Source organism: Bicyclus anynana, chromosome 12 (assembly GCF_947172395.1).
Source record: "Bicyclus anynana chromosome 12, ilBicAnyn1.1, whole genome shotgun sequence".
NCBI classification, from domain to species: Eukaryota; Metazoa; Arthropoda; class Insecta; order Lepidoptera; family Nymphalidae; genus Bicyclus; species Bicyclus anynana.
In genome coordinates, this window is record NC_069094.1 from 3,261,258 (window position 1) to 3,274,461 (window position 13,204).

Here is a 13,204-nt window from a genome sequence, read left to right on the forward strand (position 1 = left end):
AAAGCAAAAAATAACATCTTACCTATGTGCTACCTTCTGATCAGTTTGAGGACGGTGTCAAGCCAGTGATGTTTTAATTCAAGCCGTATAAATTACAAAATTTATGTGGTTCTTTTAGAAACGGCTTTAATTAAAATATGATACTGGATTGGCATATAAAAATAAAAAAAAAAAATTAAAAAAAAAAACCTACATACAGCCGAACGTAGAACCTCCTCCTTTTTGGAAGTCGGTTAAAAAGAAAGGGTGTACAGCTCTGCACGCCGTGTACTGTATACAAGCATAATACACGGCGCTGACTTTCAGCTGAAACCAGTGTGACGTCACAGTTTTTGTATTATTAATTTTGAATTATCAATTTGTAAATTTCTCCACTTAAGGGAACGTTTTCGAAAAAAAAAATAACAATAATAACATCCAAATCTCAGAATGTACTTTGAGGGTCTAATAATAAGCCACCGTTCATACGAAAATGTTCAGACCCCTTTGTGATTTATCACAATCATGTTAGAATCTACAGGTACTATAAACACATGTTTTTTTTTTTTTTTAATGCATATAGGCTCGCGTTTGACCATGATCTAACCTGATGGTAAGTGTAGATACAGTCTAAGATGGGACACGCTTGCCTAGAAGGTGCCTATTCACTCTTGTTTTCAAGATACCCAAGTTATAATATTCAGGAAACACAGACTTGGGAAGGGTATTCCAAACCTTAGCCGTGCGTATGAGAAAAGAAGACGCAAAGCGTTTTGTACGGGTCCTAGGGACATCTACAATATAGGGATGAAAACCCACCCGATGTCTTGCGGTGCGATGGTAAAAAGGCGAAGGTGGTATGACATCGAATAGCTCCTGAGCACATTCTCCAAAATATATCCTATAAAACACCGATAAACTGGCAACTTTCCGCCGATGCTCAAGGGTCTGGAGTTTGGTCAAAAGCGGTGAATCTGTGCCAATGAGTCTCCTGGCTCATGTGTTTATAGTACCTGTAACAAATGTTATTTCGTAAAACAAAACTTATTATAACCACATTTTCATTGCATAAAAATCTCACGATAAGTACCACAAAATAAAACAAATAAAATCTCTCTTTAGTACCAGCTGAGTTAAATCATCGTATATAAGAACTTGTAATAATGTAATTGAGTCAGTCATTACTTGTATCCGAAGGTGCTCAGTGTTTATTAGTCAAACATAATTAAGTGTAATTATTTATTTAGTAATTACATGTAGTATTTCTTGTTGGCGACTTCTACAACAATGGCGCATGAAATCATTAATCCGGATTTACCTTTGGAGAAGGTCAGTTTTAAGATTTAGATATACTTAATATAATGTAATGTAGGTGCAGAGCAGTGATAGCCCAGTGGATATGACCTCTGCCTCCGATTCCGGAGGGTGTGGGTTCGAATCCGGTCCGGGGCATGCACCTCCAACTTTTCAGTTGTGTGCATTTTAAGAAATTAAATATCACGTGTCTCAATCGGTGAAGGAAAACATCGTGAGGAAACCTACATACCTGAGATTATTTAATTATCTTCATTCTCTGCGTGTGTGAAGTCTGCCAATCCGCATTGGGCCAGCGTGGTGGACTATTGGCCTAACCCCTCTCATTCTGAGAGGAGACTCGAGCTCAGCAGTGAGCCGAATATGGGTTGATGACGACGATGAATGTAGGTACTATTGAGACATAGCTCAACGAGTTGCGAAGCTGAAGTGGCAATGGGCGGGGCACATAGAGCGAAGAGCCGATGGACGTTGGGGTCCCAAAGTGCTGGAATGGCGACCCCGCACTAGTAAGCGCAGTGTTGGCCGACCCCCCACCAGGTGGACTGACGACATCAAGCGAGTCGCAGGGATTTGTTGGATGCAGGTGGCTCAGTATCGTGATGTTTGGAAGTCCCTACAAAAGGCCTATGTCCTGCAGTGGACGTCCATCGGCTGATATGATGATGATGATGATGACTATTGAGAGGCGTGATAACCCAATGGATATGACCTCTGCCTCCGATTCAGGAGGGTGTAGGTTCGTATCCAGTTCAGGGCGTGCACGTCCAACTTTTTAACTAAGTGCGTTTTAAGACATTAAATATCACGTGTCTCAAATGGTGAAGGAAAAACATCGCATCAGTAACTTTCAATATTATTCAAGAAAAATGACGTCTTATGTTTTTAAATATTTTAAAAAGAAAGAAAGAAAGAAATATCTTTATTTTTAGGCAGTGCCATACATTACAATAATAAATTTTAAATATATAGCTTATAGCTAGAGCAAAAAAAAGAAGAACGCCCTGCAATATGTGGCATAACCTAGAAAAAGGCCCTAACTCAGCATTTTGCTACATACTTCCTAAAAACTATTAACAAAAACTAAAGAAATAAGATAAGTAAGTATTTCTTTATTCGTAATTATTGATTACTAGCTGATGCCGCGTGGTTCCCGTTCCCGTAGGAATACAGGCATGATGGCCTATAGCCTTCCTCGATAAATGGGCTAACACTGAAAAAATTTCTCAAATCAGACCAGTAGTTCCTGGGATTAGCGCGTTCAATCAAACAAACAAACTCTTCAGATTTATAATATTAGTATAGATAATGTTAGTTTACGTAATTGTTGTTAGTGTTAAATTTTGAAATACAAATTATTAAAACGTTTGTGTTTTTAATGGGCTTCACCGGCTTCACCACTGCTTGTAAAGACTCAATCTGTATCATCTTTCTTTATTCTGTGGTCGGGGGTTAAAAATCTTTAAACAGAAAGTAACTTTGTTTCCAGGAGCTCCTAGCGCCATACGCGTATCTCTTGCAGATAAAGACCAAGCAGATACGAATGAAGATCGCGCTCGCCTTCAACCACTGGCTGCAGGTGCCCGAAGACATGGAGCGGTACATCGTCAACACCATATACATGGTGCACACCGGGAGTTTACTGTGAGTGGAAATGTTTTATCTGGCTCTTAGACTATACATGAACAGAGACTACGGTAGCTAGACATACCTGAAATGAGAGCTGATAGTCTGGCATACCATGATCAGTGGCGTAGCGTACCTTGAAGGGGCCCTGTATCAAAATTAATTGGGGGTCCTAAATGAAGGTTAAAGAATTCTCACAAAAAAAAATGCTCGCTTAAAATAAATGTGACAATGTTTTTTTTCACCGTTTGAGACATGTGATATTTAAAAATCACATAATGTAAAAGTTGGAGGTGCCAGATTTGGACCTACGCCCTCCAAATCGAAGACATAAACATATCCACTGGGCTATCACGGCTCAATATACTTAAAACAAATATACTAAACAATACAGAATATTTTAGAATTTAAACTATCGTGAGTGTTATTCACATTAATTGATTATAAAACACGGCTAAAACTCACGTGATATTAGGTCGAAGTATGCCCGACTAGTTTCGAACCCATACGGGGCCCTTAGTCATGAGCTGTGTGTTTGGATCGTGCATCAATCAATGAAATCACAGTCTGCAGACTTGAGATTTGCGCTAGAAGATAATTTTGTCTACATATTGCTTTCTGTAGCATCTGCAGAGTTATTATGTAACTCGGTGTACCTACCATTCAAATAATAAGTCACTGCTCGTACATCATTTTTATAGTTATTTTAACGAAATGATCTTGACTACATCATTTTACAACAAATGGCAATGATTTTTTCGTTTTACGATCATCTTTAATGATTATTTCAACGAAATTACGTAAATAAGGGTTTTTTTGTTGAAATAATCTTACTACTTATTTGCTACTACCACTTCGCTGTCATTTTACGTAAAATGAAGATAGGTACAAGTCATTTCATTGAAAACACGATGTTATATAATTGCATGAACGAAAATATGTTGAAAAACGTAGTAGTGACTCTTTATTTAAATACACCAAAATACATAATAACCCTACTGATCAACTGACCTATTCACTAATTTGGCCTTTATTAACAATAACCTATTAAAATTAACATCAAATAAACTGATTTTTCTACTGAACATTTATCTACTGTATGATATCCACGAAGGGTTGTCAATAAGCACTGGATGACGTTTGTTACTTAAAATCTCTATTAAGTTTATGCCAACTAGCATACGTCAAAGTTGGTGAATTAGTCTCCTTGCTGGCCAATAGAATAGGCTGATTTTTTTTTATTCTCTACAAGTTAGCCCTTGACTACAATCTCACCTGATGGTAAGTGATGATGCAATCTAAGATGGAAGCGTGCTAATAAGTTTTACACGACATCATACCGGAACGCTAAATCGCTTGGCGGTACGTCTGTGTCGGTAGGGTGGTAACTAGCCACGGCCGATGCCTCCCACCAGCCGGATGGCTGATTATGTATTTACAAGTTGTTAACAACAAACAAATGAGCCCCCAAATCCAATACCTCTCGTATGTGACCGCGACTTATTAACCGTTGAGCTATTGAGGCTAATAGTATCTTACAATCAGTGTATAGTTGACGTAAACATATTGGAAAATCCTATTAAAACCTAAATATGATTAGGTAAGCGATAATTACGTAGATGTATTTATTCCGTGCCTCGTTTATACACTGATTAGCGCAATGATATTTCATACTATAGACGTGCCTACAAAATCACCGCAAAAAGAAATCTGAATTTAGCTACTCCACTGAGCTATACTACATAATATGTATACTTAAATATATAATGTAAGTATGTATAGTGTTTACACTTCCTGAACAAACAAATTTTGTTGTATTTGAAATTCTGAACGCATTTTTAACGTCCGTCACCGTTACGAATCTAAGGGTCTGCCGATTAGACACAAAATATCAAAAAAATGCTTTTTATACTTTAAAAAATATGGAATCTGCTTCCAAAATCACAACAGTCCAAACTCGATTGGCAACCACGCTTCATCATCATTATCATTATCAGCCGATTGACTCCTGGAACTAGAACCTTCTCCTTTTTAGAAGTTTGATAAAAAAAGACAACCTATACTAACTAGTAAAACTCCTCCTCCGTGAGTCGTATTCCTCATGTGTGAGGGTCGTGACCACCATCTCTAATCCTTGTCTTTAGGATGGTATGCCATTCTATTCTATCTCCGGCTACGCGAAGAGCATCGTGAACTGTGGACTCGAGTGTAGTCCGGACCTGGTCGGACCAACGCATCGGGCTGCGCCCCCGCGATCTTTTTCCTTCCTTGCCAGTAATAACTATTTTTTCCAGATTATCTCCGTCTTTCCTGGCAATGTGTCCGAAGTACTCTAAAATACGCTTGAGGCATATGGTGGAGAGTCTAATTTTAACTTTGAGTTGGGCAAGTATAGATGCGTTAGTCAGAAATGCAGTCCATGGAATCCGGAGCATCTCCAACACCACATCTCGAAAGCGACAATCCTTTTGCGGTCTGCAGATTTTAAGGTCCACGTCTCAGACCCATAGAGAAAGATGGAAAAGACGAGTGTGCGAACGTGTTTTATTTTTGTCCTCAACGTTGTTACGGTCTTTCCAAGTTTTATGTAGCTGAGACATGGCACTCTTGGCCATCCCAATCCTTCTTCGTACGTCCAGTTCACAGGAGCCATTGTTCGTGATGGTGGACTACTAGTAAGACTAATTCATACAAATGAATACGTTCCAGGATCGACGATATCCAAGACAACTCCACCTTCCGGCGTGGTATACCGGCCGCTCACTGCGTGTACGGGGTCTCGCTTACTGTCAATACCTGTCAACACGCCAATATGCTCATATTTACACGAGTTATGAAATTAGGTCCAGAGGTATGTAATAATAATAATAATAAAGCTTTTTTATTTCCATTTAGATAGTACTTATCAGTATCTTAAAACTATTCTAACTAATCTATATATTAAATAATTAATTAAGTTATGTACTAGTTAATAATTGGGCCCCATCGGGTATAAGCCTCCTCCATCTTTCCATTTGTCCCTTTCTTTTGTCAGTTCAATCCAACCTTGGCCAGCCAATGCGGTAAATATCGTTTAACCATCTTCCTACAGGCCTTCCTACTTTAGTTTTACCAAGTGGACCTTTCCAATAGGTCTTTCTTGGTCAGCCGTTGGTCCTTTTGCCTGCCAAGGTGGCCTGCCCATCTCCACTTAAGTCTTTGTGCATGGTCCAGAGCATCTGTGAGATTAGTTTTTTTCCTAATAATTATACTGTTTCTTTTGTCAGCTTTTTTAGTTTCAAGATGCTCCTTTCCATTGCACGGTGTGTGGTGATGAGTTTGTGCCTTGAACTTGTGTTGTAGACCCATGTTTGACAGGCGTAGATTAGGCATGGTAGAATACTTGTCTCCATTACATCCCTTGGTACTTACAGAGGTATGTACCTACATGTATCATCAACCCATATTCGGCTCACTGCTGAAATCCAGTCTCCTGTCAGAATGAGAGGGGTTAGGCCAATAGTCCACCACGCTGGCCCAATGCGGATTGGCAGACTTCACACACGCAGAGAATTAAGAAAATTCTCTGGTATGCAGATTTCCTCATGATGTTTTTCCTTGACCGTTTGAGATACGTGATATTTAATTTCTTAAAATGCACACAACTGAAAAGTTGGAGGTGCATGTCCCGGACCGGATTTGAACTCACACCCTCCGAAATTGGAGGCAGAGGTCATATCCACTGGGCTATCACACCTACATGTTAACATGTTTACCTACGTGTTATTTTTCGATATACAATCGAGTAATAACACGTTATATTGTAAGCAGAATGTTCAGTTCACAATATATCGACAGTTTACAATCTCGCAAGTTAGATTATATTTTACAATTTAACGGTGACTTGTACTTAGTAAAAGATGCAAACATAAATTGTTTCAGGCTGCACAATTATATTGTGACGGACTTCTCGAATTATTTCGCGGTCAGGGCGTTGAGATTTACTGGCGGGATAACCACGTCTGTCCCACCGAAGAAGAATATAAAACTATGCTCAAACAAAGTAAGTTCAATATTCAATACATATAAGGTAAATGAAATTGAAGTGTCTGTCTGAGAATTCAAAACAACCGTGTTTTGTCAAGTACTTAGTAGTACAATATGATATAAGTGCGGTGAGTTGAAAATTACAGCCGCGGCGATATTACAAGCTCAAGCTGTAGGCGCGAGTTATTATTACAGTAAGGAAGCTGAGGCTGTAGTTAAAGCGCACGTATGTACATGTATGTGTATATATGTACGACGTTTTATAACATATTCGCCCACGTGGTTCCCGTTCCCGTAAGAATACGGGGATAATATATAGCATATACATATATAGCCTTCATCGAGAAATGGGCTATCTAACACTGAAAAATTGTTTCAAATCGGACCAATAGTTCTTGAGATTAGCGCGTTCAAACAACGTTCGTAACAAACAAACGAACAAACTCTAATTCATAATTCATAATTCTTTTTTTGCAAATTGTAAAATACAGATATAATAAATGTTAATTTTCAAAAACCGTTATACTGAACCGTTATAACTGGAAGGCGTAGGTTCGATTTCGGTCCGAGGCATGCACCTCCAACTTTTCAGTTGTGTGCATTTTAAGAAATTAAATATTACGTGTCTCAAACGGTGAGAAAAAACATCGTGAGGAAACCTGCATACCAGATTTTTTTTTAAATTCTCTGCGTGTGTAAAGTCTGTCAATCCGCATTGGGCCTGCGTGCTATTATTGGTCTAACCCCTCTCATTCTGAGAGGAGACTCGAGCTCAGCAGTGATCCGAATGTGGGTTGACAATGATGATGATGATGATGATCACTTGCGATTGTAGAAAGAGAATTGACCAGCCAAATAGCTAAAGGCACAGACGTAATAATGACGTTGCTTATTTTTTTCTAGAGACTGGTCACATGTTCGTGTTGGGGTTGCGTCTAATGCAGCTGTTCAGTGACAATAAAACCGATTACAGCAATTTTGCCCTCCTCCTCGGCATGTACTTCCAGCTGAGAGACGACTACTGTAACCTCATGCAACAAGAGGTAACTAAGAATTAAGAACAGCTTTTTAGTTTATAGATGTTTATTAGCAGTATTTAAATTTCATAAAGTTTTACAATAATATTAAAACTACGTACCTACATATCTATAACTACGTATTATAAAAATTAAAAAGGAAATATACTAAATCTAAATTATATCTAAAGACTCAGGCGTCGTAGAATTCGTCCGAATCGACGATCATAGGTAAAGTGCCCAGAAGGCTGGCAGTATTGCCACGTTGTATGGCAATACTAATTCTTTTTCCTAAATATAGGCCAGCCTTCTGGTCACGGGAGGTGTCGATTAAACGCTTTGCAATTTCTTTGTAAAGAAAGCGTGTGCTATTTATAGATAGATTTTATTTTATGTGTGTCCTACTGGTAGCCTACTTAGTAAACGAAAGCGCCACACAAAATTACTGAACCGATTTTTATGAAAATTAAATAAGACCAATCTAGAAGTATTTCAAACAACAAAGAATTTTTAAAATTGGTTAAGAAATAACGAAGTGATGAGGTAACAAACATTAAAAAAAACCTCCTCCTTTTTTTGAAGTCGGTTAGTAAAATAATATTTAACTGTATTTTCATTTTTCCAGGCACTGGAAGAATGGCCAGCAGATGTTACAGAGGTAAGTCCTACAATATTCTTCTTAATAGATATAGCGTTATCTAGACTTTAGTTCCAAAGGTGCTTGTATGTAAAGCAAGGCTTGTTTAATCAAAATTTAATAAAAACTTTTTTTCTTCTGAGGGGGCGAAAGTAGATCTTACCCGAAACTATTTTTATAAACCGCTTCAGTATTTTTTTTATTTAAGCAAAAGGTAATGGAAGAAGCAGATGGTCCACCTCGCAACTTTAATTTTTAATTTTCGACCAATTATTATTATCAAATAATATTATTACCTGACGTTTCGAAAGTGCTTGTAAATTAAGCCTTAAGCCAATTGAACGTTGACTTTGACTTTGACTTTTATAGTAAGTGGAACACTGTCGCCTATAAACAGACTCTGTTTATATAGACTCTGTATATATAGGCCTTTGTAGGGACTTCCAAACATCACGATCTTGAGCCGCTTGCATCCAGTGAATCTCTCCGACTTGCTTGATGTCGTCAGTCCACCCGGTCGACTACGCTTTCTAGTGCGAGGTCGTCCATCGACTCTCTGAACGATGTGCCCCGCCCATTATAGGGTTTTAACAGTATTATAAAGGCGCAATAAAGACTACTTCAAAGTGTAAAGCATTTAAGTGCAATAAAAATTGTAATATTTCCAGAAGAACGACTTCGTTTTCTGCGACGATCTGACAGAGGGCAAGTTCACACTGCCGATCATACACGCGCAGAAGTATCCAGAAGGTGAAGAAATAATGAGTATCCTTTTAACGAGCGAAAGTATTGATTGATCTGGTTTGATTGCCAAATTGCGGTCGTTAAATAAATTGATCAAGACACTTATTAACACTAATAGACTATAAGCTCTTGAAAGAAAATTACCTGTGAAATGAACCAACGTGAATAACGCTTGAAGGCTGTTACAATAACAGAAAATACTTCTGAGCACTATGCAGTCACTTCTGAGCGGTACAGGTGAGTACGCGAGTGAATGGAATTTTTAAGGTACAAATGATGAATTACGACTAATGGGGATGATGACTAGGTTTGAATATATTAATTTTTATGATACATTCGGGTAAATAAGGTCAATGTTAACTAATTTATACATAAAAAGCAAAGATTGTCTGGATATTAGCAAAATAAATGAGATTATATATATAATATTTTTTTTTATCGTAATTAGATGAAAATTCATACAGTTTTAGCTTCCTTACATTAAATGTGACATTTTTAAATATATGAACTATAAAGATAAACGCACAAATAACAAAGATATTAGTAATTTTGTTTGAACGCGCATACAAATCTAACAATCATTACATTGCCTATGACGTCATTTTTTCGAGCTATTTTGTATGGGGCGTTTTTCAGGGATCCGCGGCAGCGCCGCAAATCTGACTCTTTAAATCCCTGTAGCTCTGAAAGTAATGATCGCAGATACCCTGTTCCTTTTACAAAATTGCTTTACTATTAGTATACACTTAATTTATATATTATTATTATTAGACGGCCGCGTGGCGCAGTGGGTAGTGACCCTGCTTTCTGCATCCACGGCCGTGGGTTCGATTCCCACAACTGGAAAATATTTGTGTGATGAGCATGGGTGTTTTCCAGTGTCTGTGTGTACATTTATAAGTACATTACATTATATAAGTATTTATATGTAGTATATAATTGTATATTAATATTATAATATCAACTATCTTAGCACCCATAACACAAGCTACTCTGTATGCTTACTTTGGGGCTAGATAGTGATGTGTATTGTTTAAGTATATTTATACAATTTAAAAAACTGTCATTATCCCTATTGTTAATGTACGGCTTTGTTAAAGTGTAATAGATAGATAGATAGTACTAAAGTGGTACCGGAAGTCAGTATAAATTTTGAATTCGTCGACAGTTGCAGACGCAATATAGGTCATTTACTGTACGGCATTTATGTAATTCCTTTTCTACACATATACAGATACTTTACCCGTAAATGCCGTACATATTTCCAGCGCAGGAGTCGAAAGATAAGGGTCGCAACCCTTATCTCTGCACACCTATATGGAGATGATGATATTGAACACTATAAAATTAAATGATCTTGAGAGTACTTGACTGCATATTGCTCAGAGTTATTTTCTGATATAGTAACAGGCTTTTAAGCGTTATTCACGTTGGTTCATTTCACAGGTGATTTTTGTCCCATCCGCAAGTTTGATCGTCTGTAACTTTTTTATTTCTACACTAGCCGACGCCCGCGACTTCGTCCGCGTGAAACTCGATGTAAACTTTCAACTACCCCTATCCTACCCCTACCCCTACCCTACCCCTAGCCTACCCTTACCCCTACCCTACTCCTACCTACCCCTACCCTACTTTTCTGGTTGGTTATTACACCTTGTGTCCGAAAAACGTAAATATCTTACGGAACCCTATTTTTTCCAAAATAAAATTTAGCCTATGTTACTTGTGGATAATGTAGCTTTCGAATGGTGAAAGAATTTTTAAAATCGGTCCAGTAGTTTTTGAGCCTATTCATTACAAAAAAACAAACAAACAAACATACATACAAACAAAGTTTTTCTATTTATAATATTAGTATAGATTTAGGTATTTGAAACTTTTTGAATTTTATTTTTTCTCGCATTTTATAATATTTTTATGTTTTAAATATAACAAAAAACAACAATCATCGTATCGTATCGATACGATGATACGATACGATGATTGTTGTCCCACCCGTATTTAACTAATATTTTTGTCCAACGCTCCGTTTGTAAGGGATTTGTTATAGTGACGTCATGAAACAGTTGAAATATAGACTATCAAAAACCGACAGGCATTTTGGCTCGTATTGTCAAAAACATAATTAAAAACTAAAATTTTATTATAGTCTCAAAAAAACATTAAAAAAATTGTTTCAATCTGACGAATATAACCATTTACCATTATAAAAAAGTGTCAACTAAAGTGTTTTTTAGCATGGTTACGGTGACAGTTGCCTTATGACGTTCATAATACTACTATCGTGAATCGCAGCAAACTTTCAAGTGTGAAACGAACTGTACCCATGCTATCTGAAAAACACTATAGGCGATTGGTACATTATTTCGAAGTATTAGTCTCCTGAACGGCACAAAGATATTCTTCGACAAAGAACTCAAGACAACGAACTGAAGAAGCACTGCGTGTCTCTGCTGGAGAAAGCTGGCAGCTTGCAGTACACCCGTGATATGCTCCAGGATCTTGACCGGACCTTAAGGGCAGAGGTGTGTATAAAAGACTAGCTGACGCCGCGCGGTTTTACCCTCGTAATTCCCATTCCCAAAGGCATACGGAGATGATATATAACCTATAGCCTTCCTCGATAAATGGGCTATCTAACACTGAAAGAATTTTTCAAATCGCACCAGTAGTTCCTGAGATTAGAGCGTTCAACCAAACAAACAAACAAACTCTTTAGTGCAGAACATAGGCCTTTTGTAGGGACTTCCAAACATCACGCTACTAAGCCACCTGCATCCAGCGAATCCCTGCGACTCGCTTGATGTCGTTCTAGTCTACCTGGTGGGGGGTTGACCAACACTGCGCTTACTAGTGCGGGGTCGCCATTCCAGCACTTTGGGACCCCAACGTCCATCGGCTCTTCGTACTATGTTCAGCTTTATAATATTAGTATAGATAGCGAAAAGTTTTGACTATTAAGAAGCTTTCGGTTAACTGCTGGATCAAGAGTCGGATACAGAAGGCAGTGATTCTTGAGATGGCGCGTATTGTGAGGAGGTTCTTCACTCTGGAGCCCTGACTATCGGTTGCTTGGGCACTCAAATGTCCCGCAGCAGGGGGGTTGATTTTTTATAAATTTTTATAGTGTTTTGTATTATAATTTGTATTAACATTAGGTAAAAATAAATTAGGTAAGTATTGTGATGCAAGCATTTAGTCGTTTGGTTTCTTTTATCATCTATGTAAACAGTCTTATGATTTGTTCCAGGTGGTTCGTCTTGGAGGAAACCCAGCTATGGAAGCTGTTCTAGATGAACTTATGACTTGGAAACATTTCTGATTGTTTATACAATTGATGTACCGAAGTACTATGCTAACAAGCACGATCCCTTCCTTCAGAAAACGGAAAAACACTGTTCACGTAGTAGATTCGTAAATAATAGGTCTTAAGAATGTACAAGCAATGTCAATATGAGTAGTGGTGTACTAGAATAATAATTATTATGTATTTTACAATAAACATGTAATTATGTTATAACTTTTTATCTTATATATTATACTATTACAGATTGTTTTATTTTTTCGTTTTTTTTTTTTATTAGGAAGTTACTCTATCACATATTTACGTTTATAATATTGGCCTAATGTGTTGGCTAAACAATTTATAGGAACTTTTCAGCATTGCATTCTTAGAATTTTGGATTATTTTTTAAACCGAAGTTCGGCCAATTGTTTTTTTTTTGGAAAGAGAAATAAAAAATGAAGTTTGAAAACGTAAAAAGGGTCTTAAAAGAACGAAAGAAGAAGTGTTCCTGGCATAATCACATTACAATTACCTATGCAGTCGGTGCGACCACGGCTCTACTGTGACTATTTTTGT

At 37.5% G+C, this 13,204-nt stretch overlaps 1 protein-coding gene across 1 annotated transcript; it reads left to right on the plus strand.

The window, feature by feature from the left end:
• The first annotated feature begins 1,161 nt into the window (after positions 1-1,161).
• On the plus strand, positions 1,162-12,896 carry LOC112043502 (terpene synthase). The gene is made up of 9 exons (XM_052884756.1): positions 1,162-1,308; positions 2,783-2,937; positions 5,629-5,770; positions 6,841-6,961; positions 7,849-7,988; positions 8,587-8,619; positions 9,267-9,363; positions 11,740-11,867; positions 12,593-12,896. Exons 1-9 carry the CDS (start codon positions 1,267-1,269, stop codon positions 12,662-12,664), a joined length of 930 nt encoding a protein of 309 aa, XP_052740716.1. The 5' UTR covers positions 1,162-1,266; the 3' UTR covers positions 12,665-12,896.
• The last annotated feature ends 308 nt before the right edge of the window (positions 12,897-13,204 follow it).

What these genes read in the sequence shown, in the direction of transcription:
- LOC112043502 (XM_052884756.1), top strand. Translation starts at nt 1,267, where the DNA reads ATGGCGCATGAAATCATTAATCCGGATTTACCTTTGGAGAAG. An exon ending in CGGATTTACCTTTGGAGAAG is followed by an intron (nt 1,309 to 2,782) that starts GTCAGTTTTAAG and finishes CTTTGTTTCCAG; the next exon opens with GAGCTCCTAGCGCCATACGC. An exon ending in GTGCACACCGGGAGTTTACT is followed by an intron (nt 2,938 to 5,628) that starts GTGAGTGGAAAT and finishes AATACGTTCCAG; the next exon opens with GATCGACGATATCCAAGACA.